This window comes from Crinia signifera, chromosome 3 (assembly GCF_055691185.1).
Source record: "Crinia signifera chromosome 3, ASM5569118v1, whole genome shotgun sequence".
NCBI classification, from domain to species: Eukaryota; Metazoa; Chordata; class Amphibia; order Anura; family Myobatrachidae; genus Crinia; species Crinia signifera.
The window spans coordinates 157,363,531-157,388,090 of NC_139219.1; the positions used below are offsets into that span (position 1 = coordinate 157,363,531).

A 24,560-nucleotide genomic window follows, 5' to 3' on the forward strand; every position below is an offset into this window, starting at 1 on the left:
TCCCCGGTCCCACATCCTGAAAAACACTTCTGTGCCCTTTCCAAGGATGCCACTTTCTCTCACCTGCTGTGGCACCGTGTCCTGGGCTCATGGTAACCGTCCCCTACTACTCTCCCGACGTGCGGGTGTCGCTGGGCGGTTGCGAGGTGGACTGCGGCCTGCGCTGTGTGGAGCCCAGCCCCCGATTCCGCTCCTGTGGCATATGCTCTGGCCGGCGCCTTGACACGCAGCGTACATCCCAGCAGACTCCCGGTGACGGCGGCAGACCTAGAGTACATTCCGGCAGCTTGCTGCGATTCTCCCCTGCTGTCTCCTCCTGGGATGATCGGAGCCGGGCGAGGTGAGTGAGTCGGCTGTGCTTGGGGTCCCGCCTACAGCCCTGTGCTGGCTCTGCTCCCCTGGCTGCACCAGATCCGAGCAGCCCACTATACATCTCCCCTTACTGGACTACCTGGAGGTCAGGGGTGGCGAATGTCCCCCTCCTCACCACCAGCCCTAAATTGAGGTGGTGCTCTCTAATCTAGCTCCCTTTGCTGGACTACCTGGGGTATTGAGTCTCCCACTCCTCACTGCCAGCCCGCAATTGCAGTGGTGCTCCCTGCGGGGATTAACCCACTACCTACTGAAGATTAGATTGGCCAGTATCCCCTGCCTGTCCCTGTGGCTCCTTGGCCTTTATAATATAAATAAATTGAACAAAGCAATAAATAAAATAAAAAACAAAAAATGGGGAAGGCACAGCAGGCTGCTGCTAAACTTGAAAAATATGCCCGTAGCTCCACAACCCAGACTACAACCTCAACAGAGCCTGTGCAGCCCCAGCAGGGTACCTCCTCCTCAGATAATGCCTCTGAGATCCCCTCACCCCCTCCTATTTCACTACAACAAGTCTTGGAGGCCCTTGCTGCAACTGAAAAACGACTTACTGACCAGATAGGGCAGGTGCAGAGTGATTTATCATTACTGCGCCACGATGTGCAGTGAATCCATGAGCGAGTGGGTGAGGTTGAGACTCGTGTTTCCACTGTTGAGGATTCTTTTGGCCCGCTCAAGGACAACGTGTCTACACTGAATGGCCAAGTAGCGACCATACAGAATAAGCTTCTGGATATGGAGGGGCGTCTGCGCAGGAACAATATCCGTTTTGTTGGGCTGCCGGAGAGGGAGGAGGGTGCTGCTCCGGAGGCCTTCTTGGAGGCCTGGCTGACAGAGACTTATGGCAGAGACTCTTTTTCCCTTCACTTTGCTGTGGAACGGGCTCACAGGGTCCCAGCTCGTCCTCTACCCCCTGGTGCGCAACCCTGCACGTTTATTGCTAAGTTTTTACACTACAAAGACAGGGACGCTATTTTGCAGCTTAATTTACTTAATTGAATACCCCCCTAAGTGTGCACTGCTAAAGTATCATTCATTAATAAAGCAATGATATTTCTCAGAAACACCAACAGGAGAAAAGCCTAAAATATCACGTTTATATTCTAAGGCCGCATGGCCTATCCTTTTTGGAATCTTTGTAGTTGTCATGAAAAAACATATAATATGCTCCAGTAAACTGTTTGTACTGTTGGCTTTTAAAATGATGATTACCATTATAAATAGTCATTCCAGGTTTTTGTTAGTTAATTCAAATCAAGGAACCTAATTCAGTTCTTCAAATATTTATGACCTGCCCCTGCAAACTGCTGTACCACAGGAAATCTCAGCACCATTTACAAGCTAGCGATGCACTTCTTGCAAATTGTTAATGAAGCTACACTTTAAACTTTAAAAAGTTTGTTACAGAAACACTAAAATCAGCCTTATGGTGTGTACACATGGTACAATTTGCAATTCAATGTCGACTATATTGTCAAAATCAAATCAGGATTGCATAGACATCGAATGGAGATCGAACATGTTTTTACCTTTCGATCTCGATTCAAGGCTGTTGCGCACTCCTGTTGAGCACAAATCAAATAGCCAAATTGAAAGTGCAGCAATGACTATATAGTCAAACTTGAATGCATGCTCTTTGGCTTGCCCTGCGATTCGATCCCGATTCAATCCCGATCGACTCGAGATCGAATGGCAAGGTTGTTGCACCGTGTGTACACACCATTAGGTTAACATTGTCATGTGGTCTGAAATATATAACTATTCCAAGTAATTTTATTATTTATCTTGCACATAAATGTAATATTCTATTAACAGATCCACATTCAACACAAGCAACTACTGTGTTTTCATGACTGTTCACCCAGGATATATTTAATGTCATGGTGCACATAATCCCATTAGTCAGAATGCCAATGGTATGTACTGGAGTTAGGGTTAGGCACAGCAAAGGTTGCTGGAGGAAGAATAGGGTTATGGTTATAATACTTCCCAAAATCCATCAGCAATCTGACCGTTGAGATTTTGTGCACCGGCTATCAATAACATTATATCCTTCGCCTGGAACAGCAGTTGATATTGTTGATCTATATTGATTGATATAGAGTTAGGGGTTTAATGCTTGGTCTGTTCCATAAGTTTTTTTCATAAATATGTCACAGGAATCCCAAAAAACTGTGACAAATATGTGACCGATAACTGATTTTTTTTGTTGCTAAATAATAAAGCTGTAAAACAAATATTGCAGACATATTTATAAGATCTTTATTTATTGTACACTATTCAGTTTATAAATACACATGCATTATTAATGTCGAATAATGATGTTACTTGTTCAAAATGTCTTTCAGAAATGGTTTCTCTGCCTGACCTTGTAGTGCTGTTTATACATATTATGCTGTATTGCCCAAATGGTCAGAAGAGGACTCTTGGGGCATATGCAGGTACTTTTTGCTTGCATCTTGTAAATCCCAGACTATAGAAATGTTTTGTTACTATGGGTGACATTAATAGGATGTGAAAATGTGACAATTTTGCGATATTTTCACCAAAAAACAGCCGAAATTGCACTTTTTCCCGAATTCACATATTTAATGAAATGCGGAAAACGACAAAAATGTGGTTTTTGCCGCGAAATCGCACTTTCTGAAAGTGCGATTTTTATTTGCGCTGGAACTCGCATTCAGATGTTTTCTTATTGAAAAGTATACAATTCGCATATTTAATGAGATGTGAATTCTGGAAAGTGTGTCTAAAAATCGCCCAAAAAATCAGACCAGGTTCTGATATGCTAATTGGCCAGAAACCCTGCACAGATCATTGAGATCTGTGCATGGTCCAGTGTAAAATAATGTGTAAATATATTTATATATGCATATGTGTATATGTGTGTGTGTATATATATGTGTATATATATATACTAGGTGATTCATCGCGCCCTACGGGCGCTCTTCACACCGTCGTAAGGGGCTGCGCCCCCTTAATTTGTGAACGTTTGTATATGAGAAATATGGTTAGAATTGTATGAAAGATGCCCTGTATTGCAACTTAGGTGTCCGCGAATCGCGGGAGGGGGGGTCGCGGAGGGTGCCGCGAATTGCAGGAGGGGGAGTCGCGGGGGGTGCCGCGAATTGCAGGAGGGGGGGTTGTGGGGGGGTGGATGCTGCGAATCGCGGGAGGGGAGGGATTGCAGAGAATCGCGGGAGGGGGGTCGCGGGGTGGGTTCCCGAAAATCACGGGATGGGGGTTACGGGGGCGGGGGTTGCGGCGAATCATGGTAGGGGGGGTCGCGGGGGGTGTGCCGTGAATCACGGGAGGGGGGGTCACGGGGTGGGGTGCCGAGAATCGCGGGTGTGTGTGTGCCGTGAATCGCGGGAGTGGGGGTTGCGGGGGGGGTGTGACGCGAATCGCCACAAGAAAAAATCAACACAGAAAGGTCAACACATGTAAATGTTGACATAAGTGTGGCACTTCATCGGTGTCCATGTCGACACATGAGAATGAATATGAAAACATTCAAAAAATGAAAAAAAAAACTTCAAAAACTCATGTCAACCTTTTTCATTGTCGACCATAGCCATGTCAGTGTTTTCCATGTGCAATTTAATTCTGGAGCTGCCGCGAATCGCGGGGGGGTGCCGCGAATTGCGGGAGGGGGGGTCGCGGGGGTGGGTGCCGCGAATCGCGGGAGGGGGGGTTACGGGGCGGGGGTTGCGGCGAATCATGGGAGGGGGGGTCGCGGGGGTGTGCCGTGAATCACGGGAGGGGGGGTCACGGGGTGGGGTGCCGAGAATCGCAGGGGAGGTGTGTGTGTGTGTGCCGTGAATGGCGGGAGTGGGGGTTGTGGGGGGTGGGGGGGGGTGTGACGCAAATCGCCACAAGAAAAAATCAACACAGAAAGGTCAACACATGTAAATGTTGACATAAGTGTGGCACTTCATTGGTGTCCATGTCGACACATGAGAATGAATATGAAAATATTCAAAAAATGAAAAAAAAAACTTCAAAAACTCATGTCAACCTTTTTCATTGTCGACCATAGCCATGTCAGTGTTTTCCATGTGCAATTTAATTCTGGAGCTGCCGCGAATCACGGGGGGGGGGGTGCCGCGAATTGCGGGAGGGGGGGTCGCGGGGGTGGGTGCCGCGAATCGCGGGAGGGCGGGGTTCACAGGGGTTCCGGTGGGGGGTTGCCGCGAATTGCGGGAGGTGGGGGGTCACGGGGGGTGCCGCGAATCGTGGGAGGGGGGGTTGCGGGGGGTGTGACGCGAATCGCCACAAGAAAAAATCAACAAAGAAAGGTCAACACATGTAAATGTTGACATAAGTGTGCCACTTCATTGGTGTCCATGTCGACACATGACAATGAATATGAAAAAATTAAAAATAAATCTTCAAAAACTCATGTCAACCTTTTTCATTGTCGACCATAGCCATGTCAGTGTTTTGCATGTGCCATTTAATCCTGGGGCTGCTGCGAATTGCGGGGGGGGAAGGTGCCGCGAATCGCGGGAGGGGGGTCGCAGGGGGGGTGCCGCCAATCGTGCAAGGGGGGGTCGTGGGGGGGTTCTTTTTGCCGCGAATCGCGGGAGGAAGGTCGCGGGGGGGTGTGTTTTTTCCGCGAATCGGGGGGGGGGGGTGTGTGTCACGGGGGAGGGTTTGCCGCGATTCGCGGGAGGGGGGGGTCGCGGGGTGGTGATTATGCCGCGAATTGCGGGAGGGGTCGTGGGGGGGTTCTTTTTGCAGCGAATCGCAGGAGGGGGGGCGCGGGGGTGTTTTTGCTGCGAATCGCGGTAGGGGGGGTCGCGGAGGAGCGGGTGTTTTTGCCGCGAATCGCGGGAGGGGGGGGCGCGGGGGGGGGAAGGTTTTGCCGCAAATCGCGGGAGGGGGGCGCTCACCTGGTGGCTGTGGAGTAGCAGTGCTGGGCAACATGGGAAGGCAGAGGGTGTCTGGCACTGTCTGTGGGCTCACTGGGCTGGTTCTCTGTCACATACCTCCCAACATGACCCTCTCCAGGAGGGACACAATGCTCTGTTTCTAGACTTCCCCTTAATGTATGATTGCCATCACCTGTTTTAAACAGGTTAATTTCTCAGAAAGGTGTTCAGCACAGATGAAGGCAATCACACATTAAGAGGAAAGTCCAGGAACAGAGCGTTATAGACACAGACACCCACTTTGAGTGACAGATGTAGCCAAATATATAGGAGATATATATATATATATATATATATATATATATATATATATATATATATATATATATATATATATATATATATATATATACACATACACATATACATGTAGGGTGGCGGGCGGCACTCTCGGACCTTCAAATGCGTGAGATGTCAGAACAAAGATCTCCCAGCCAAGTATAGATACAACGTTTCGATATTTAATCGTCTTCAGGTACAACCTGACCCATGAACAAACAGTGTTATTTATACATACTGTGCTCACCTCGTGCTGAGAGATCTGAAAAGGTGATGACGTCATCAGTGGCAGAAACTGCTGCCGAATGCGACGTGTTAAATGTGAACAAAAACACCAAAAGAATAAAAATGCCTTATCGTGCTGCTAAACAATATACATATTTACAATCAAACATACAAGAGCAACAACACACTGCTCGCGCCCATAGTCTGTGTGAAGATGCCTACAAAGTGGCAAACATAATAAACAAAATGGATTAATTAATTGATTAACAAGTACATGCTTATATATAAATGAAGCATAATAGTACTAGAAATGAAACGCAATATCACAAATGAGTACGCATAGCTGGGGGAAGAACTGCAGCACAAACTGAGGGGATAGCAACCGGGCCGCCTGGCTGGAGGCGTATGCTGTGATAATTAGACGCAATAGTCAAATTAAAGAAAACAGTTTAGTGACAGGTACTCGTTAAGCCCCCGTGGGGACACAGTATCCGGTCTGTGTATCCAGCAAGCTTCTAAATGAAGCAATCTATTCGTTCTATCACCCCCCCGTTTGTCATCTGGTATCATATCGATCATTTTATAATGGAGTGAAGTCAAACTGTGTTTGTGAAGTGCAAAGTGTGTGGCAACAGGTTGTTCCACTTTCTTGCCTTCAAGTGCCTTCTTAATGGCACTGCGGTGCTGTGCCATGCGCTCCTTAAACTGACAGACAGTTTTGCCAATATAATAAAGACCGCATGGACAGCGCAAAAGGTATACAACGAATTTGCTGGAGCAATTAAGAACATGTTTTATTTTGTAAATCTTGCCTGAATGTGGATGGACAAAGGTTTCACCCGTTTCCAGGTATGAGCATGTGGCACAACCCAGGCATCGATAATTGCCTGGTTTTTTGGTCATGAAATGTGTGTCTGTGACGGATTTAGTGGCTACATCAGTGCGTACTAGTATGTCACTGATGTTCGGACCTCGTCGGTAACAGGGGAGCAAAGATTTATTAGAGAGACTGCTGAGGTTGCAGTCTGCTTGTTTGACAGGCCACGTTCTTTTGCCCGTATTAACAAGAGAGTTGCTGGCCGTGGTAAATGTATTAACCCCCTGTCATACAAGCAGACCGCAACCTCAGCAGTCTCTCTAATAAATCTTTGCTCCCCTGTTACCGACGAGGTCGGAACATCAGTGACATACTAGTACGTAGATGACAAACGGGGGGGGGGTGATAGAGCGAATAGATTGCTTCATTTAGAAGCTTGCTGGATACACAGACCGGATACTGTGTCCCCACGGGGGCTTAACGAGTACCTGTCACTAAACTGTTTTCTTTAATTTGACTATTGCGTCTAATTATCACAGCATACGCCTCCAGCCAGGCGGCCCGGTTGCTATCCCCTCAGTTTGTGCTGCAGTTCTTCCCCCAGCTATGCGTACTCATTTGTGATATTGAGTTTCATTTCTAGTACTATTATGCTTCATTTATATATAAGCATGTACTTGTTAATCAATTAATTAATCCATTTTGTTTATTATGTTTGCCACTTTGTAGGCATCTTCACAGAGACTATGGGCGCGAGCAGTGTGTTGTTGCTCTTGTATGTTTGATTGTAAATTTGTATATTGTTTAGCAGCACGATAAGGCATTTTTATTCTTTTGGTGTTTTTGTTCACATTTAACATGTCGCATTCGGCAGCAGTGTCTGCCACTGATGACGTCATCACCTTTCCAGATCTCTCAGCATGAGGTGAGCACAGTATGTATAAATAACAGTTTGTTCATGGGTCAGGTTGTACCTGAAGACGATTAAATATCGAAACATTGTATCTATACTTGGCTGTGAGCTCTTTGTTCTGACATCTCATGCATTTGAAGGTCCGAGAGTGCCTCCCGCCACCCTACATGTATCTATCCCTTTGGGGAAGGCACCCGGCAACATAATACCTTGTATTGGAGTACCTGAGTGCCGAGCAATCTATCCGCATATATATATATATATATATATATATATATATATATATATATATATATATATATTTTTTTTTTTTTTTACAAAAAGGGCGTGGGGTCCCCCCGCCTGAACATAACCAGCCCTGGGCTCATTGAGCCGGACCTGGTTCCAAAAATATGGGGGACAAAAAGCATAGGGGTGCCCCGTATTTCTGAAACCAGCCCCGAACTCCTGGACCGGTCCTGGTTCCAAAAATACGGGGGGGACAAAAAATCTGGGGGTCCACCATATTTTGAAACCAGCACCGGGCTCCAACAGTGCTGGTCCCCCGGCCGAAACATGAGCACCGTGGCTGGTCAGCCTTGGACAGGGTACCTGGAGGAGTGGGGACCCCCCCCCAATAAAGGCCCCCCCCCAGGCTTCACCCGATCCAGGATCCAGCACTGTCCACCCTCCTGCATAGCCGGTTCAGCCCGTACTGACAACGGGGTGACCCGGCTTTCTCCGCAGCAGCTAACAGCCTCTGTTGCGCTGTCCCTGCGCTACAGAGGCTGAGAGCGTGATTGGCCGATGCATCTACATGGAGACGCATAGCTCAGCCCTGATTGGCTGAGCTATGCGTCTCCATGGAGACGCATAAGCCCAAGACGCTGTCAGCCTCTGTAGCGCAGGGACAGCGCGACAGAGGCTGTTAGCTGCGGCAGAGAAAGCCGGGTCACCCGGCTGTCAGTGCGGGCTGAACCGGCTATGCAGGAGGGTGGACAGCGCTGGATCCTGGATTGGTGAGTATTTTGGTGTAAAAGTGAGGTGTGTGTATGTGTATGTAATAAAGTTATACTTCTCTGTTTGTGTGTTTTATTTTAACATTCTTTTTACAGGTGGACTACAAGTCCCAGCGAGCCCATTAATGCCCCGCATGCTGGGACTTGTGGTTCTCCAAGTCCCAGCCTGCGGGGGAGGTCTGCTGGCACTTTTAGTTCTCCTGTAAAAAGCAATGTTAGGTATGTCAGATTTAACCCTATCAGGCGGGCGTCCACTGGCCACGGACGCCGTTGACAGCCCTGGGCTTCAGCCCTGGACGGGTGAAGCCTGGGGGGGGGAAACCCCTTTATTGTGGGGGTCCCCACTCCTCCAGGTACCCTGTCCAAGGCTGACCAGCAACGGTGCTCATGTTTCGGCCGGGGGACCTTATATAAAAAGTGTCCCCCGGCTGTGGCATGACACCGCGGGCTGTTGGAGCCCGGTACTGGTTTCAAAATACGGGGAACCCCCAGATTTTTTGTCCCAGGTCCTGCTCAATGAGCCTGGGGCTGGTTATGCTCAGGAATGGGGACCCCACTCCATTTTTTTATGAACACATAATCGCACATTTACTGAAATTCGCACATTTTCATGCCTAAAATTCGCACGTTATCGCACTTAATTGCACTTTTCATTCCGGAATACGCACCTCATTAAACATGTGAATTTGCGGCAAAAATGCGATATTAAAAAAGTGCGATAATGGGCAATTTTAAAAGTGCGATAAAATCGCATACTATTAAATGTCACCCTACATACCTGAATAAGTGTACTGAAAACACTACACATGCAAATCATTTCTAAATCGAAGACTGTTGCAAAAAATGTGCAAGTTATACCAAGATATTCAAAAAGAACAATAAAGATATATATATAGGCCTATTTATCAAAATTCTCTTTACCAGCCCATCAAAACAATGGAAGAAAATAACAATAATGTCAGCACTAGCAGCTATGTGCGCCTGAATGGAGTAACACTTGAATTGCTCCGTCTGGCATCATCAAGTGGCCACCGGCATGCACAATTAAATTTATCCAATAGAGATTAAGTGTTTGCTTTTTATTATATAGAATATTTGCAGGATATCCCTAAGAACACCCACTTTCATCGGGTATCAGCAAGCACTAAGTATTTCCTGGATCCAACACATACAGTGGAGATATTTGCTGCAATCGCCATTTTCTATTCTGCAAAAGCAGCCTTCATATATTTCAGGAGTGTCACTGAGAGGGGATAAGTGTTTCTTTGATTTTATTCTTTTAAAAACCATACCTCCATTCATAGCTCCTCCCACACACAGGGGTACTGTAGTTTCTACTCTTGATATCAATCAGGAAAGCCTATTTCCTTCTCTGTATCTGCAAATTACCCATGGCAGAAAAATAAATTTTGCGTACCCTGAAGAATTCTGGAAAACACAGATTATACTGTTAAGGTGCCCATACACTAGTAAGATTTATCTTCAGATCTGGCTGGTTGGAACAAAAACATGGTTATAGATGAGTGAAAGTTTGTCAGTTTTTCAGTATTTCCAAGCAAATGGTGAACTGTCATTTGCTCTCATCCATAACCATGTTTTTGTTCCAATCAGTAAGATCTGAAGATAAATCTGCGTGTGTATGGCCACCTTAACTACCGTGGAACATTTCTGTTAAATTAAATGAACAGTAATAATTTGACGTAGTGTTTATTCTAGCACCCGCCATATTTGAAAACCCATGCAGTTCCTCTTCCCCGCCTGGGGTGTCACTGTCTGCTGTAGTGTTTCTAAAACAGTATGGTCTGTATATGAGCACTGATATATGCAAACCAGACACCAGACCTGTGCTAGAAGCACCAGAGCAGACAGTGACACCCCAGGCAGGGAAGAGGAACTGCAGAATAAACACTATGACAGTTGGGTATGGGATCCCAACAGACAGGATACAGACTTTCAAAATACAGACAGTAGCATGCTGACCTGTCATAATCCCCACACATTATGGTAAGTACTGTAACCCTCTCCCTTCCCCTAACCCATATTTATAAAAAATATTCTTGCTAGGTGTATACTAAAGGAAATCAGAGAACTAACAATCTGCTGAGAAACTGTATTTAATGGTTTGACGGATCATACAGTAAAACATTTCACTATTGTAATGTTTTATTACATCAAGTTCCTAATATTTTATTTGTAGATAGTCTTGCACCAGCAAGTTTGGCTATGGAGGTCCTCCGAATGCTTTGTGACCGCAAAGAATGTGCCAGTGAATGTTTGTACACTGGAGCTGTTATAACGACACTAATTTCTCCAATACAAAAATTGCTGAAAGGAAAGAAGGTCAGTATTGGATAATGTTTTAACCCTGAGTGCCAAGTGAATTTGTCAAAATAGGGGAGAAAATTGCCGAACGTTTTTATTCATCATAATGGCCTGCATGGTTTACATTATATAGGAAATATAATCTTTTGTTGCACAACATTTTTTATTTGACTTTATATAACAAATGAGTGACGCTGGCATTTTTAGCAGATATTTTGCACATCTCTCACAGAGATGTTGGCACTCAAAGGGTTACTTACATGTTTGTAAATTAACTTATAAACCAGGTCACACAAATTTGTAGCTCCATAAAAGTTTCCATAACTGTAGTAAGAATGTGAATTGTGATCGATCAAAGTAATGCTCTATCTCTTCCCTTTTATAATTATTTATAGAGTAAGTTTATATGCATTTTGAAGTTCCTGATAAAGTGCAGATATATATATTATAATATATATATATATATATATATATATATATATATATAGTCCAATTACCCCCGGCACTCCGTTGCCCCAGAGGAGGGGTGTCTTTGCCCAGGTGCCTTCCATATGGTGGCCCAGCCACCAGAAATATGCTGCGGGGATGCGGCGGCACTCAAAGACGGTCACACACGTTTAGTAAAGTGAAGAAAACTTTATCTACGTTTCGGGGTTCCAGACCCCTTCGTCAGGATATAACACAGTGGAAAACACAACATCTATAAATACATTTACTTACCCGGGAAATCCTCAGCCCGTCTGCGTGCCTGGCCCGTCCTCCGGAGTACGCGCTCCCCCACTTCCGGTATCCGCTGACGCGTCTGACGGACGTGACGGAGCCGGCCTCCGGCCGTTGCCATGGCACTCTGACAAACTTTAGACGCACCCGGAACTAACTGTAAACAAATCACACGTGATACATTGTAAGAGTGAATAAACAGAGCATCGCTGCATATAAAAACAACAATAATAAAAACGATTACAGCGTTAATCTGGGTGCTAAAAATGTGTATCGGAAGACTGCATTATTTAAACGCAGATGAGTGTATATCAGTGTACCATTTTATAACTATATATAGTGCTGAATAAAAGGTCTATTTGATCACACTGTGGGGTCCAATCATATCGCGTGAGACATATCCAGTGATATGTGTTTTTGTGTGGCACCCATTTGCTCCTGGTGTAAACCAGAGTGTATTTTGTCTATGATATTTTTAAACAAATTGTGACCAAAAAATTTACCAAGAAAAAAGATTAAAAAGCATACAGGCTTACTCCGTATCCCATGTAGAGACAGGGTGGAATCCCACTCCCTGTCCTCTCAATGGGTGTCATGTATCTGACAGCACAGATACAAAAATACTATATACATTTTTTAATTCCCTTTGGGATATATTCAATATATATTAAACATTCAGCTCCTGGTTTTTTGAAGAAGTAATTAAGATTACAGGGAAGCATAGCTACTGTTTTAAAGTTTTTTGAGGCAATATTGCCAAAAGGGTTCCCAACTTATTGAATTTTATCAAAACTACATAAGTATTAATAAAAGATGAAAGAAGTAATGATGTAAACATGTTGTGATGTTTATAAAAAATGCACCAAACCCAATGAGTCATTCAGACCTCTGGGAATGATGGTGTCCAGGCGGTAAATCCACCTGGACTCTAGTTGCAGGAGTTTTTTGCCCCTATTGCCACCTCGGATCTTTTCTGGAACATGGTCTATTATTTTATATTGTAGGGTTGCCATGCTGTGCTTGAAATTCATGAAGTGGCGGGCCACCGGTTGTTCGCTGCTTCCTGTAGTTAGTGCAGCTCTTATGGCCGTCCTGTGTTGTGCCATGGTGACTTTAAACTGACACTCAGTTTTCCCTACATAATAAAGTCTGCATGGGCAAATGATGACGTAGACCACGTATTTCGTGGAACACGTGAGGGGCCAATTTATTTTGAGCCGTTTGCCTGTATGCGGGTGTAAGATTGTATCCCCTGTTTTCAAATAGTTACAGGTGACGCAGCCCAAACACTTAAAGCAGCCGTTTTTGCGGCTGAGAAAGTGAGAAGGTTTGAGTTCTTTAAATAAGGAAACATCTGTCTTCACTATCAAGTCCTTAAGGTTGGGACTGCGTCTGTAACTGGGCATTAATCGGCTGTTCTTAAAGGGTAGGTCTGCATCGGTGGTTAAAATGGGCCACAGGGTTTTGGCTTTTTGCTTTACCACTTGACTGTGGGTGTTATACTCCTGTACCCAGGGAATGATATTATTGTGGTCTGTTTTTTTGGGGGGGCACAATAATTCTTCTCTGGTTTTAGATCTGGCCTTGTTACGGGCTTTTATTAGGTCTTGGTAATGATATCCTCGTTCAAGAAATTTTTGTACCATGAGGTCGAGCTGTTTGTCACGTTCAAGGCTATCGCTAGTAGCACGACACACCCTGATGAACTGCGAATACGGCAGCCCCTGTGTGGTAGCACGAGGATGGAAACTGTCATTACGCAACAGTGTGTTGCGGTCCGTGGGCTTGGAGTAGATGGTGGTGCTAATTTGCCCTCTATTAGCGCTAATTTTGAGGTCTAAGTAATTAATTTCCTCTCGGCTAATGGACATAGTTAGCTTAACCGGACGATAGTCCGGTTAAGCTAACTATGTCCATTAGCCGAGAGGAAATTAATTACTTAGACCTCAAAATTAGCGCTAATAGAGGGCAAATTAGCACCACCATCTACTCCAAGCCCACGGACCGCAACACACTGTTGCGTAATGACAGTTTCCATCCTCGTGCTACCACACAGGGGCTGCCGTATTCGCAGTTCATCAGGGTGTGTCGTGCTACTAGCGATAGCCTTGAACGTGACAAACAGCTCGACCTCATGGTACAAAAATTTCTTGAACGAGGATATCATTACCAAGACCTAATAAAAGCCCGTAACAAGGCCAGATCTAAAACCAGAGAAGAATTATTGTGCCCCCCCAAAAAAACAGACCACAATAATATCATTCCCTGGGTACAGGAGTATAACACCCACAGTCAAGTGGTAAAGCAAAAAGCCAAAACCCTGTGGCCCATTTTAACCACCGATGCAGACCTACCCTTTAAGAACAGCCGATTAATGCCCAGTTACAGACGCAGTCCCAACCTTAAGGACTTGATAGTGAAGACAGATGTTTCCTTATTTAAAGAACTCAAACCTTCTCACTTTCTCAGCCGCAAAAACGGCTGCTTTAAGTGTTTGGGCTGCGTCACCTGTAACTATTTGAAAACAGGGGATACAATCTGACACCCGCATACAGGCAAACGGCTCAAAATAAATTGGCCCCTCACGTGTTCCACGAAATACGTGGTCTACGTCATCATTTGCCCATGCGGACTTTATTATGTAGGGAAAACTGAGTGTCAGTTTAAAGTCCGCATGGCGCAACACAGGACGGCCATAAGAGCTGCACTAACTACAGGAAGCAGCGAACAACCGGTGGCCCGCCACTTCATGAATTTCAAGCACAGCATGGCAACCCTACAATATAAAATAATAGACCATGTTCCAGAAAAGATCCGAGGTGGCAATAGGGGCAAAAAACTCCTGCAACTAGAGTCCAGGTGGATTTACCGCCTGGACACCATCATTCCCAGAGGTCTGAATGACTCATTGGGTTTGGTGCATTTTTTATAAACATCACAACATGTTTACATCATTACTTCTTTCATCTTTTATTAATACTTATGTAGTTTTGATAAAATTCAATAAGTTGGGAACCCTTTTGGCAATATTGCCTCAAAAAACTTTAAAACAGTAGCTATGCTTCCCTGTAATCTTAATTACTTCTTCAAAAAACCAGGAGCTGAATGTTTAATATATATTGAATATATCCCAAAGGGAATTAAAAAATGTATATAGTATTTTTGTATCTGTGCTGTCAGATACATGACACCCATTGAGAGGACAGGGAGTGGGATTCCACCCTGTCTCTACATGGGATACGGAGTAAGCCTGTATGCTTTTTAATCTTTTTTCTTGGTAAATTTTTTGGTCACAATTTGTTTAAAAATATCATAGACAAAATACACTCTGGTTTACACCAGGAGCAAATGGGTGCCACACAAAAACACATATCACTGGATATGTCTCACGCGATATGATTGGACCCCACAGTGTGATCAAATAGACCTTTTATTCAGCACTATATATAGTTATAAAATGGTACACTGATATACACTCATCTGTGTTTAAATAATGCAGTCTTCCGATACACATTTTTAGCACCCAGATTAACGCTGTAATCGTTTTTATTATTGTTGTTTTTATATGCAGCGATGCTCTGTTTATTCACTCTTACAATGTATCACGTGTGATTTGTTTACAGTTAGTTCCGGGTGCGTCTAAAGTTTGTCAGAGTGCCATGGCAACAGCCGGAGGCCGGCTCCGTCACGTCCGTCAGACGCGTCAGCGGATACCGGAAGTGGGGGAGCGCGTACTCCCGAGGACGGGCCAGGCACGCAGACGGGCTGAGGATTTCCCGGGTAAGTAAATGTATTTATAGATGTTGTGTTTTCCACTGTGTTATATCCTGACGAAGGGGTCTGGAACCCCGAAACGTAGATAAAGTTTTCTTCACTTTACTAAACGTGTGTGACCGTCTTTGAGTGCCGCCGCATCCCCGCAGCATATATATATATATATATATATATTTATATGAGGAAGGAGGCGGCACGCAACAGGCTGATTTAATCGAAGTCCTTTAATCCTACAGTATCGGGGTTACCCCCCGTCGTCAGGGATGGACAGCATACACACAATAATATACAAGAGAAATGGCATTATATGCATCCAAACCCAGAAACAGTCCCGCCCACCAAACCCATTAAAAACAAATCGAGCTCACCTGCCGGACATGGGAGCGTCCTACACAGCCAGGTGGGACTGGAAATGTCCCCCCCGACAGTAGGCGTCCCTCCGGTCCAGCTGACTACTCTGTCCGCCAATCCCACACCCTGCGCGCACCAGCCGGGGAAACACCCAGCCTCTGCAAACGGGGATGGATGACCGGAAGCGTCAGCACCACTACCTCATTTCCGCCAACCATCTCCCATCCAGTGCAGCGTGCCAACCACAGAATGGCGCACGGGGTAAGGACGCGTATCAGAGCTAGTCGGAACTCGATTTGTTGCCTAGGCAACAAGTAAACAAAAACACAAAAACGAGATGTGTATATTCTCTAGAACTATAACTGATAAGACTGCACATATGACTATATATATATATATATATATATATATATATATATATATACATATACATATATATACACACGATGTAGGCAAAAAGGTGGAACTCCCGGATTTTTGGCAAGTGGAAAAAAGCAATTTTATTGCAGTACAAGTCCTCCGACATGTTTCGGGCACAATCCGCCCATCCTCAGGGATCCTGGTGCAAGTAATTGGTAAGTTTAAGCTCTTAGGACCGTCCCGTCCATAGAGTAATGAAAACAGGATCCACAATATCCGATGTTCACTTGTAGTGCAGATAGACAGAGATACGTAATCGATACAGCTCAATTTCTGGTAGTAGCAAAGTGTGCAAGCTGAACTGGCAGCTTGAACCATAAAGGTGTATTAAGAAGGTTGTGGACACTCCTTACGCATTTCTATATATGCATATCTATCTGCGCTACAAGTGAACATCGGATATCTTGGATCCAATTTTCATTACCCAATTGACGGGAAGGTCTTAATAGTTAACAGTTACCAATCAATTGCACCATAAAGGTGTATTAAGAAGGTTGTGGACACTCCATACACATTTGACGTGTATGAAAATGTACTTAGATTTTGGGATCTTGTGGAACAAATCCTTGTAAAGAACATATGCTTCTTCATTTTTATGATTGATTTCCTAAATTTTTCAAGACGAACCTTGTCGGGTTACTGATGTCTTATTCTGAAAAGGAAACAATATCCAGATGTGGATCTGGAAATACAATAAGCAGTCTGGTTTTAAGATTATACATTGTATTCTGTTATTGTATTCTGCACCATTGATATTAGTGGTGAGAATATTGTAGGTTGTGGAATTTACAGCTCTATACTTCCTTTCTCTATTTCCTCTTTTCCTCCCACTAACGGGGGGGTGGGGGGGGGGGGGGGGGGTGGGGGTCTATAGAGTAGCTGCTCACTAAACAGAGCGCACGTGGGGTAATTTTCTGTTTTATATATATATATATATAGTCCAGGATATCGGCACTCGCCCCCGCAATACAGCTCAATATACAGCCCCGGGTGCCCTCTTGGGTAGACCAAAATGTAGACGACTTTGAAGTAGCGGCACTCTCGGGAAATAACAAACACGAACTCTGTGGATTCGCTTAACGTTTCAAATCTTATTAGGATTTTTCATCAGAAGCAACACAGTGCGTGAAAAGACAGTCAATAAATACCTGATCCAAGGTGTGCACAGCTGTTCAATCCCGGCTTCTACTTCCGGTGGCGTCTGCATGCAAGTTCCAGCACACACTGATGATGTCATCCGCACCCGCCGGTTGCTAAGAGACGTGCTCACAGCGTCCTGTCTTACCTCAAAGCTCCGTGTTGTCTCCTTGACGCGTCTGCGCAGTACGGGGCAGAGATTCATCCCCACACGCTGCTGGCGTCTCCAGCACTTCACGGTTGCTAGGAGACAGGCACGCTGTGTGCCATCCGCAATATGTCATCCGCGCTGTATGGCGATAACTCAGTGATCTGATGCATGATCGCTACTCATACTAGTCAGTTGCCGAGAGATCAGTTGTCTGAAAAGAAATACATATATAAATTACAAATTCACATCATAAAACGACAAGTGTTGACATGTGTGTCGACAATATCAAAAAAAGGGCAGCAAATACAGAAGAGGTTAGAGAGCAAATTTTCAACACATAACGATACATAATATAAGCTAAATATAGTGAACTAGTAAGATCACAATTTATAGAAAAGAGGAAAATTATTTTCTGCATCATATTAAAGATGATAATCACTCTATTTAGATCCGCTAACAAGAAATATCAAAGGGTATATTTATATGGGCCACTGTGTATATCTAGAAGAAACTGCTGAAGTTAAGTTGTTCATTTAGTCCATGTGGACTAACAGTGTCCAATGTGTATATCCAGCGAGCCTCCCTTTGAAGGAGGATCTTCGCCCGGTCGCCACCTCGAGGATTAAGGGGAACTCCATCAATGATTTTATATCGAATGGATGCTGGGTTGTGCCTCAGTAGTCGGAAGTGCCTGGCTACTGGTTGTTCAGTATCCTTGCCTTCTATTGCCAGCCTGATGGCACTTCGGTGTTGGGCCATCCTCTCCTTCAACTTACAGGTGGTCTTGCCCACATAAGCGAGGCCACAGGGGCATTTAATTAGATATATAACATGGGTCGAATTGCAAGAGAACACTTGTTTGATTTTAAATATTTTACCTGTCCGCGGATGTGAAAATGTGTCACCTGTCTCTAGGAAGTTACAGGTGGCACACCCAAGGCAGCGGTAGTTGCCAGGTTTTTTTGTCAAAAAGTGGGCTGTCTGCTCCTTCTTTGCTTTTAAAGGCCCTGTTTTTACCACCCAATCTCTGATGCTTTTATTTTTCCTATAGCATGGTACTAAAGATGTATCTTTGAGAAGGGGGAGTTCAGGGTCTGTATTGATGACAGGCCATAATCTCTTTGCCTTGCCCATCACTTTCCTGTTTGTGTCTGAAAAATCTGTGACAAAAATGATTTTGTCTTCCATTGATTTTTTAGGGTTGATGACCCTAAAGTTCTCCTTGGGAATTTTCATCACCCTGTCTATAGCTTTGTCAATTATACTTTTTTCATACCCTCGTTCGAGGAATCTTTTTGACATCGCTTTAATCTGGACCACCTCATCTTCCACATCACTGCAGATTCTACGTACTCTGCACAGTTGGGAAAATGGCAATGATTGTTTGAGTGGTTCTGGGTGTGAACTTGATGCCAGGAGTAGTGAGTTGCCATCAGTGGGTTTGGAGAACACCGAGGTATTAATGAGACCGTCTTTAAGCCTGACAAGCACATCCAAGAACGCTATTTCCGCCTCATTATGATTGAAGGTGAACTTGATGTCGTTGTCTTGGGTGTTTATGTATTGCGGACACCATGCAATACATAAACACCCAAGACAACGACATCAAGTTCACCTTCAATCATAATGAGGCGGAAATAGCGTTCTTGGATGTGCTTGTCAGGCTTAAAGACGGTCTCATTAATACCTCGGTGTTCTCCAAACCCACTGATGGCAACTCACTACTCCTGGCATCAAGTTCACACCCAGAACCACTCAAACAATCATTGCCATTTTCCCAACTGTGCAGAGTACGTAGAATCTGCAGTGATGTGGAAGATGAGGTGGTCCAGATTAAAGCGATGTCAAAAAGATTCCTCGAACGAGGGTATGAAAAAAGTATAATTGACAAAGCTATAGACAGGGTGATGAAAATTCCCAAGGAGAACTTTAGGGTCATCAACCCTAAAAAATCAATGGAAGACAAAATCATTTTTGTCACAGATTTTTCAGACACAAACAGGAAAGTGATGGGCAAGGCAAAGAGATTATGGCCTGTCATCAATACAGACCCTGAACTCCCCCTTCTCAAAGATACATCTTTAGTACCATGCTATAGGAAAAATAAAAGCATCAGAGATTGGGTGGTAAAAACAGGGCCTTTAAAAGCAAAGAAGGAGCAGACAGCCCACTTTTTGACAAAAAAACCTGGCAACTACCGCTGCCTTGGGTGTGCCACCTGTAACTTCCTAGAGACAGGTGACACATTTTCACATCCGCGGACAGGTAAAATATTTAAAATCAAACAAGTGTTCTCTTGCAATTCGACCCATGTTATATATCTAATTAAATGCCCCTGTGGCCTCGCTTATGTGGGCAAGACCACCTGTAAGTTGAAGGAGAGGATGGCCCAACACCGAAGTGCCATCAGGCTGGCAATAGAAGGCAAGGATACTGAACAACCAGTAGCCAGGCACTTCCGACTACTGAGGCACAACCCAGCATCCATTCGATATAAAATCATTGATGGAGTTCCCCTTAATCCTCGAGGTGGCGACCGGGCGAAGATCCTCCTTCAAAGGGAGGCTCGCTGGATATACACATTGGACACTGTTAGTCCACATGGACTAAATGAACAACTTAACTTCAGCAGTTTCTTCTAGATATACACAGTGGCCCATATAAATATACCCTTTGATATTTCTTGTTAGCGGATCTAAATAGAGTGATTATCATCTTTAATATGATGCAGAAAATAATTTTCCTCTTTTCTATAAATTGTGATCTTACTAGTTCACTATATTTAGCTTATATTATGTATCGTTATGTGTTGAAAATTTGCTCTCTAACCTCTTCTGTATTTGCTGCCCTTTTTTTGATATTGTCGACACACATGTCAACACTTGTCGTTTTATGATGTGAATTTGTAATTTATATATGTATTTCTTTTCAGACAACTGATCTCTCGGCAACTGACTAGTATGAGTAGCGATCATGCATCAGATCACTGAGTTATCGCCATACAGCGCGGATGACATATTGCGGATGGCACACAGCGTGCCTGTCTCCTAGCAACCGTGAAGTGCTGGAGACGCCAGCAGCGTGTGGGGATGAATCTCTGCCCCGTACTGCGCAGACGCGTCAAGGAGACAACACGGAGCTTTGAGGTAAGACAGGACGCTGTGAGCACGTCTCTTAGCAACCGGCGGGTGCGGATGACATCATCAGTGTGTGCTGGAACTTGCATGCAGACGCCACCGGAAGTAGAAGCCGGGATTGAACAGCTGTGCACACCTTGGATCAGGTATTTATTGACTGTCTTTTCACGCACTGTGTTGCTTCTGATGAAAAATCCTAATAAGATTTGAAACGTTAAGCGAATCCACAGAGTTCGTGTTTGTTATTTCCCGAGAGTGCCGCTACTTCAAAGTCGTCTATATATATATATATATATATATATAGATATATATATATATATAGATATATATATCTATATATATATATATAGATATATATATATATATATAGATATATATAGATATATATATATATATATAGATATATATATATATATATAGATATATATATATATATATATATATATATATATATATCTATATATATATATATATATATATATATATATATATATATATATATATATATATAGATATACCGAGGTGTAGACCGGCACTCCTGTGTCCATGTAATTCAGATGCCGGGTGCCTTCATGCGGGTAATGATATCAGGGTTGAAGTTGCGGCACTCTCGGACTTGCATTCCTGATGAAGGTCTTATAAAATAAAGACCGAAACGTTGAACTAAGCACGTTGTAAGTGTGTTTATTGATGCAAGTCCGAGAGTGCCGCAACTTCAACCCTGATATCATTACCCGCATGAAGGCACCCGGCACCTGAATTACATGGACACAGGAGTGCCGGTCTACACCTCGGTATATCTATATATATATATATATATATATATATATATATATATATATATATATATATATATATATATATATATATATATATATATATATATATATATATATATATATACATACATACATACATGACAAGGGGGGGGGGGAATGCAGCACTCCAGGCGTCTTGGCAAAAAAACTCTCTTAGGCCATCCTTATGAACAACGTTTCATTGCTTTTTAATAAGCAATTTCTTCAGGTCAAGATGCCTGGAGTGCTGCATTCCCCTCCCTTGTCTTCTATTCTACCATTGGAGCGGGCACCCGGCGCAGTCATACAGACACAGGGAGAGCCGGATCCCCCCTACAATTTATATATATATATATATATATATATATATTCTAAAGTATATCAAACTGATGATTGAATATAATATTATTGACCTTTTTTTGCTTTATTACCTATAGAACAATTCCTATTGTTGTAGCCATTAAGAGTCTATTGGGTAATATAACATGTAGCATTTATTCTTATCTAATCCTTTGTAACCGTGTCTTGGTGTTGAAGGGAAATTTGTTTCACTGTGACAGAACTGACATCCCTTTGTTTAGCATTTCTAACATACAGAGCTGATTCCCACTGTGAAATGGTTTATGTACCTGTACTGTGTTTTTTTCCCGCTGACATCAACCACTATGCTTGGAAAGGGCAAGGTATCATGCTGATTTTGAAGGCATGCCTCTTTTGAAGTTGTGATTAATGACAATGCATGGAGTGACTTGTACCCTACAAATATCTTTAAAAACCCAAGCAGTAAATTATATAGTAGCATACAGTAGTTATGGTATTTTCAGTCACTCAAACATAAAGTTGGCCTAATATTTTTTACTGAAAATAGCTCTACATATTTAACCCCTTCCCGACATTTGACGTATATATACGTCATGGCCGGGATGTACTTCCCGACACATGACGTGTATATATACGTCATGGCTTCAAACTGTCACTGCGTCTAGAGACGCAGTGACAGAGGGACGATGTCTGCTGTCCCTGACAGCAGACATGTCCCTGCATGCCCAGGGGGGGCTGCGATGCCGCCCCCTGTCGGCGATCGCTGTGATTGGCTGTTCAGTGTGAACAGCCAATTACAGCGTTTTCTGTGTCACCGGCGAATAACGTTCGCCGGTGACACAGGGATCGGAGGTGATTGGTGCTGTAAAGTACAGCACCAATCACCGCGGGGTGTAAGGGTGACACTGGTCTCACCCCGCCCGCCTCCAAAGGCCGTGATTGGTTCGTCGAACCGACGAACCAATCACAGCCATGGAGGGGGGTTTAAACTAACGGTGACTGCACTGCAGACGCCATTCCGGTCTGGAATTGCGTGCAGTGCGGTCACCGTGCCTAGCTGCCGCAGTATACTGACCTGAACCTTACAAAATACTTACCTGATCACTGCCTGGATCTTGCTACTTCTTGCTTCTTGCTGTGACTTCCTGTGCTGTGTTGTGCTGCTGCAGTGTCATCGAGTATAGATAGAGAGATAGAGAGAGAGAGATAGAGAGAGATAGAGAGGGCTAGTGCTATATTTCTTCTACGATCCCCATGGCAGCCATACATTGGGATATTCCCTTCCCCCATCAGAGCAGACAGGATTGATTTCTCTTGGGACCGCCCACCTTGGGTATAATAGACCCCTCCTTCCCCTCTGCTGTATCTTTTTTCCTGTCTCCGTGTTAGAGTAGACAGAGTAGGCAATTATTTTTTGTTTAAACAGGGTTACCTCGGCAGCATGGAGCTGAAGGGGTGGCTCCCCGGGGAGAAGAAGGCGCAGGAGGCCAGTCTAACTTGTCTCCTTGCGTGCACATACCCTGCCGCTGGCTGGGAGGATTCTGGAGTGGACGGGCTCCAGTCAGGCTTCCGGACATCCACGTGTGGTCTCCCCGCAGCGTCAGCCCCGCTGGAAGCCGCGGCTGCACGCGACAGCATCTAAAGGCAGAGGGGGCGGAAGTGCCGAGTTCGCGTCACTTCCGCCCATAGACGCCGGTAGTGCGTCTCGCAATTCAGTCCCCTGGTTACACGGGACGGGGGAATTGGTTCCGCTCGGCTATCCTGATACTCACGCTAATTCTGGCGGCAATTCAGGGGTTAAATAGCCGCAGTAATGGCGAGTTCAGCGGCGTGTAAAGTGGTTACAGCGTGGAGTACTACACTGTGTGCTGTGTTTTCAACCATGGATGCGCCTTCTCCCCAGAAGCCTGATGATGCCCCAGTGAGGTAAGCCCTTTGGTTTTGGGCATCAGCTGTTTATTTCTGAGATAGATATTGAGTGTAGCTTCTCTCTTTCAGTGTGCCTGTCTCTCCTGTGCATAAGAAGAGAACAGCTAAGAAAAAGTTCACTGAATCCATATGCATGACATGTGACCAGTCCTTCGCTTCAGCACAGAAAAAGGCTATATGTGATCTATGTGAGATGGCACAAACTAAAGTGTTAAAGAAATCAGAACACACTGAGGTCATTAAGGAATTAATGGCATGGTTGAAGGAGAACTTTGTCTCTAAAAATGAGTTTACCCAGAGCCAGTCAGTAAAGAGGTCTAGAGTGCAGGCTGAATTCACACCTGAAGAGGATTCTTCAGAGGAGTTAGAATGCGAGGATAAGGGTTCGTCAGAGGAAGGCGAGCTAGAAGAAGTCAGAACATTTAATTTGGATCTGGTAGAAAACCTGTTAAAACACATATACAAGGCTATGAACTTTAAAGAGCTGGCATCTACCTCTGACACTAAGGATCCACTGTATGAAGACAGGGACAAAAGAGGGAGAACCTTTCCTGTAAATAAAGTCATAAGAGAGATGATACTTAAGGAATGGGTCAGCATGGACAGGAGAGTCACCCTGGGGAATAGGGTGGAAAGAATGTACCCGTTCAAGGATGAAGAATTTCTCGGCTGGTGCACTACACCTAAAGTAGACGCGGCGGTGGCTGAAATTATTTCAAAATCCACCATTCCGGTAGAGGACGCGGCGGCATTTAAGGATGCCATGGATAGAAGAATGGAAACATCATTTCGCAAGGTCCATTCAGCATCAGCAGGTTCCCTGAAGACGAATGTAGCGGTGGCCTCAGTAGCCAGGGCGATTAGATTGTGGTCTTCTAATCTAAAGGCAGACATAGAGGAGAAGATATCCAAACAGTATCTTATTAAAAATCTGGACATTATACAGAAGGCTGTTGACTT

At 44.3% G+C, this 24,560-nt stretch overlaps 1 protein-coding gene across 2 annotated transcripts in view; it reads left to right on the forward strand.

The window, feature by feature from the left end:
• The window catches only part of TBC1D32 (TBC1 domain family member 32), a 386,630-nt gene that overhangs the window by 83,645 nt on the left and 278,425 nt on the right, over positions 1 to 24,560 (forward strand). For both annotated transcript variants that reach the window (XM_083176796.1, XM_083176797.1), the window contains exons 14-15: positions 2,724 to 2,816; positions 10,739 to 10,881. In XM_083176796.1, the coding sequence (XP_083032922.1) occupies positions 2,724 to 2,816; positions 10,739 to 10,881 (236 nt within the window). The remainder of the gene's footprint in view (positions 1 to 2,723; positions 2,817 to 10,738; positions 10,882 to 24,560) is intronic.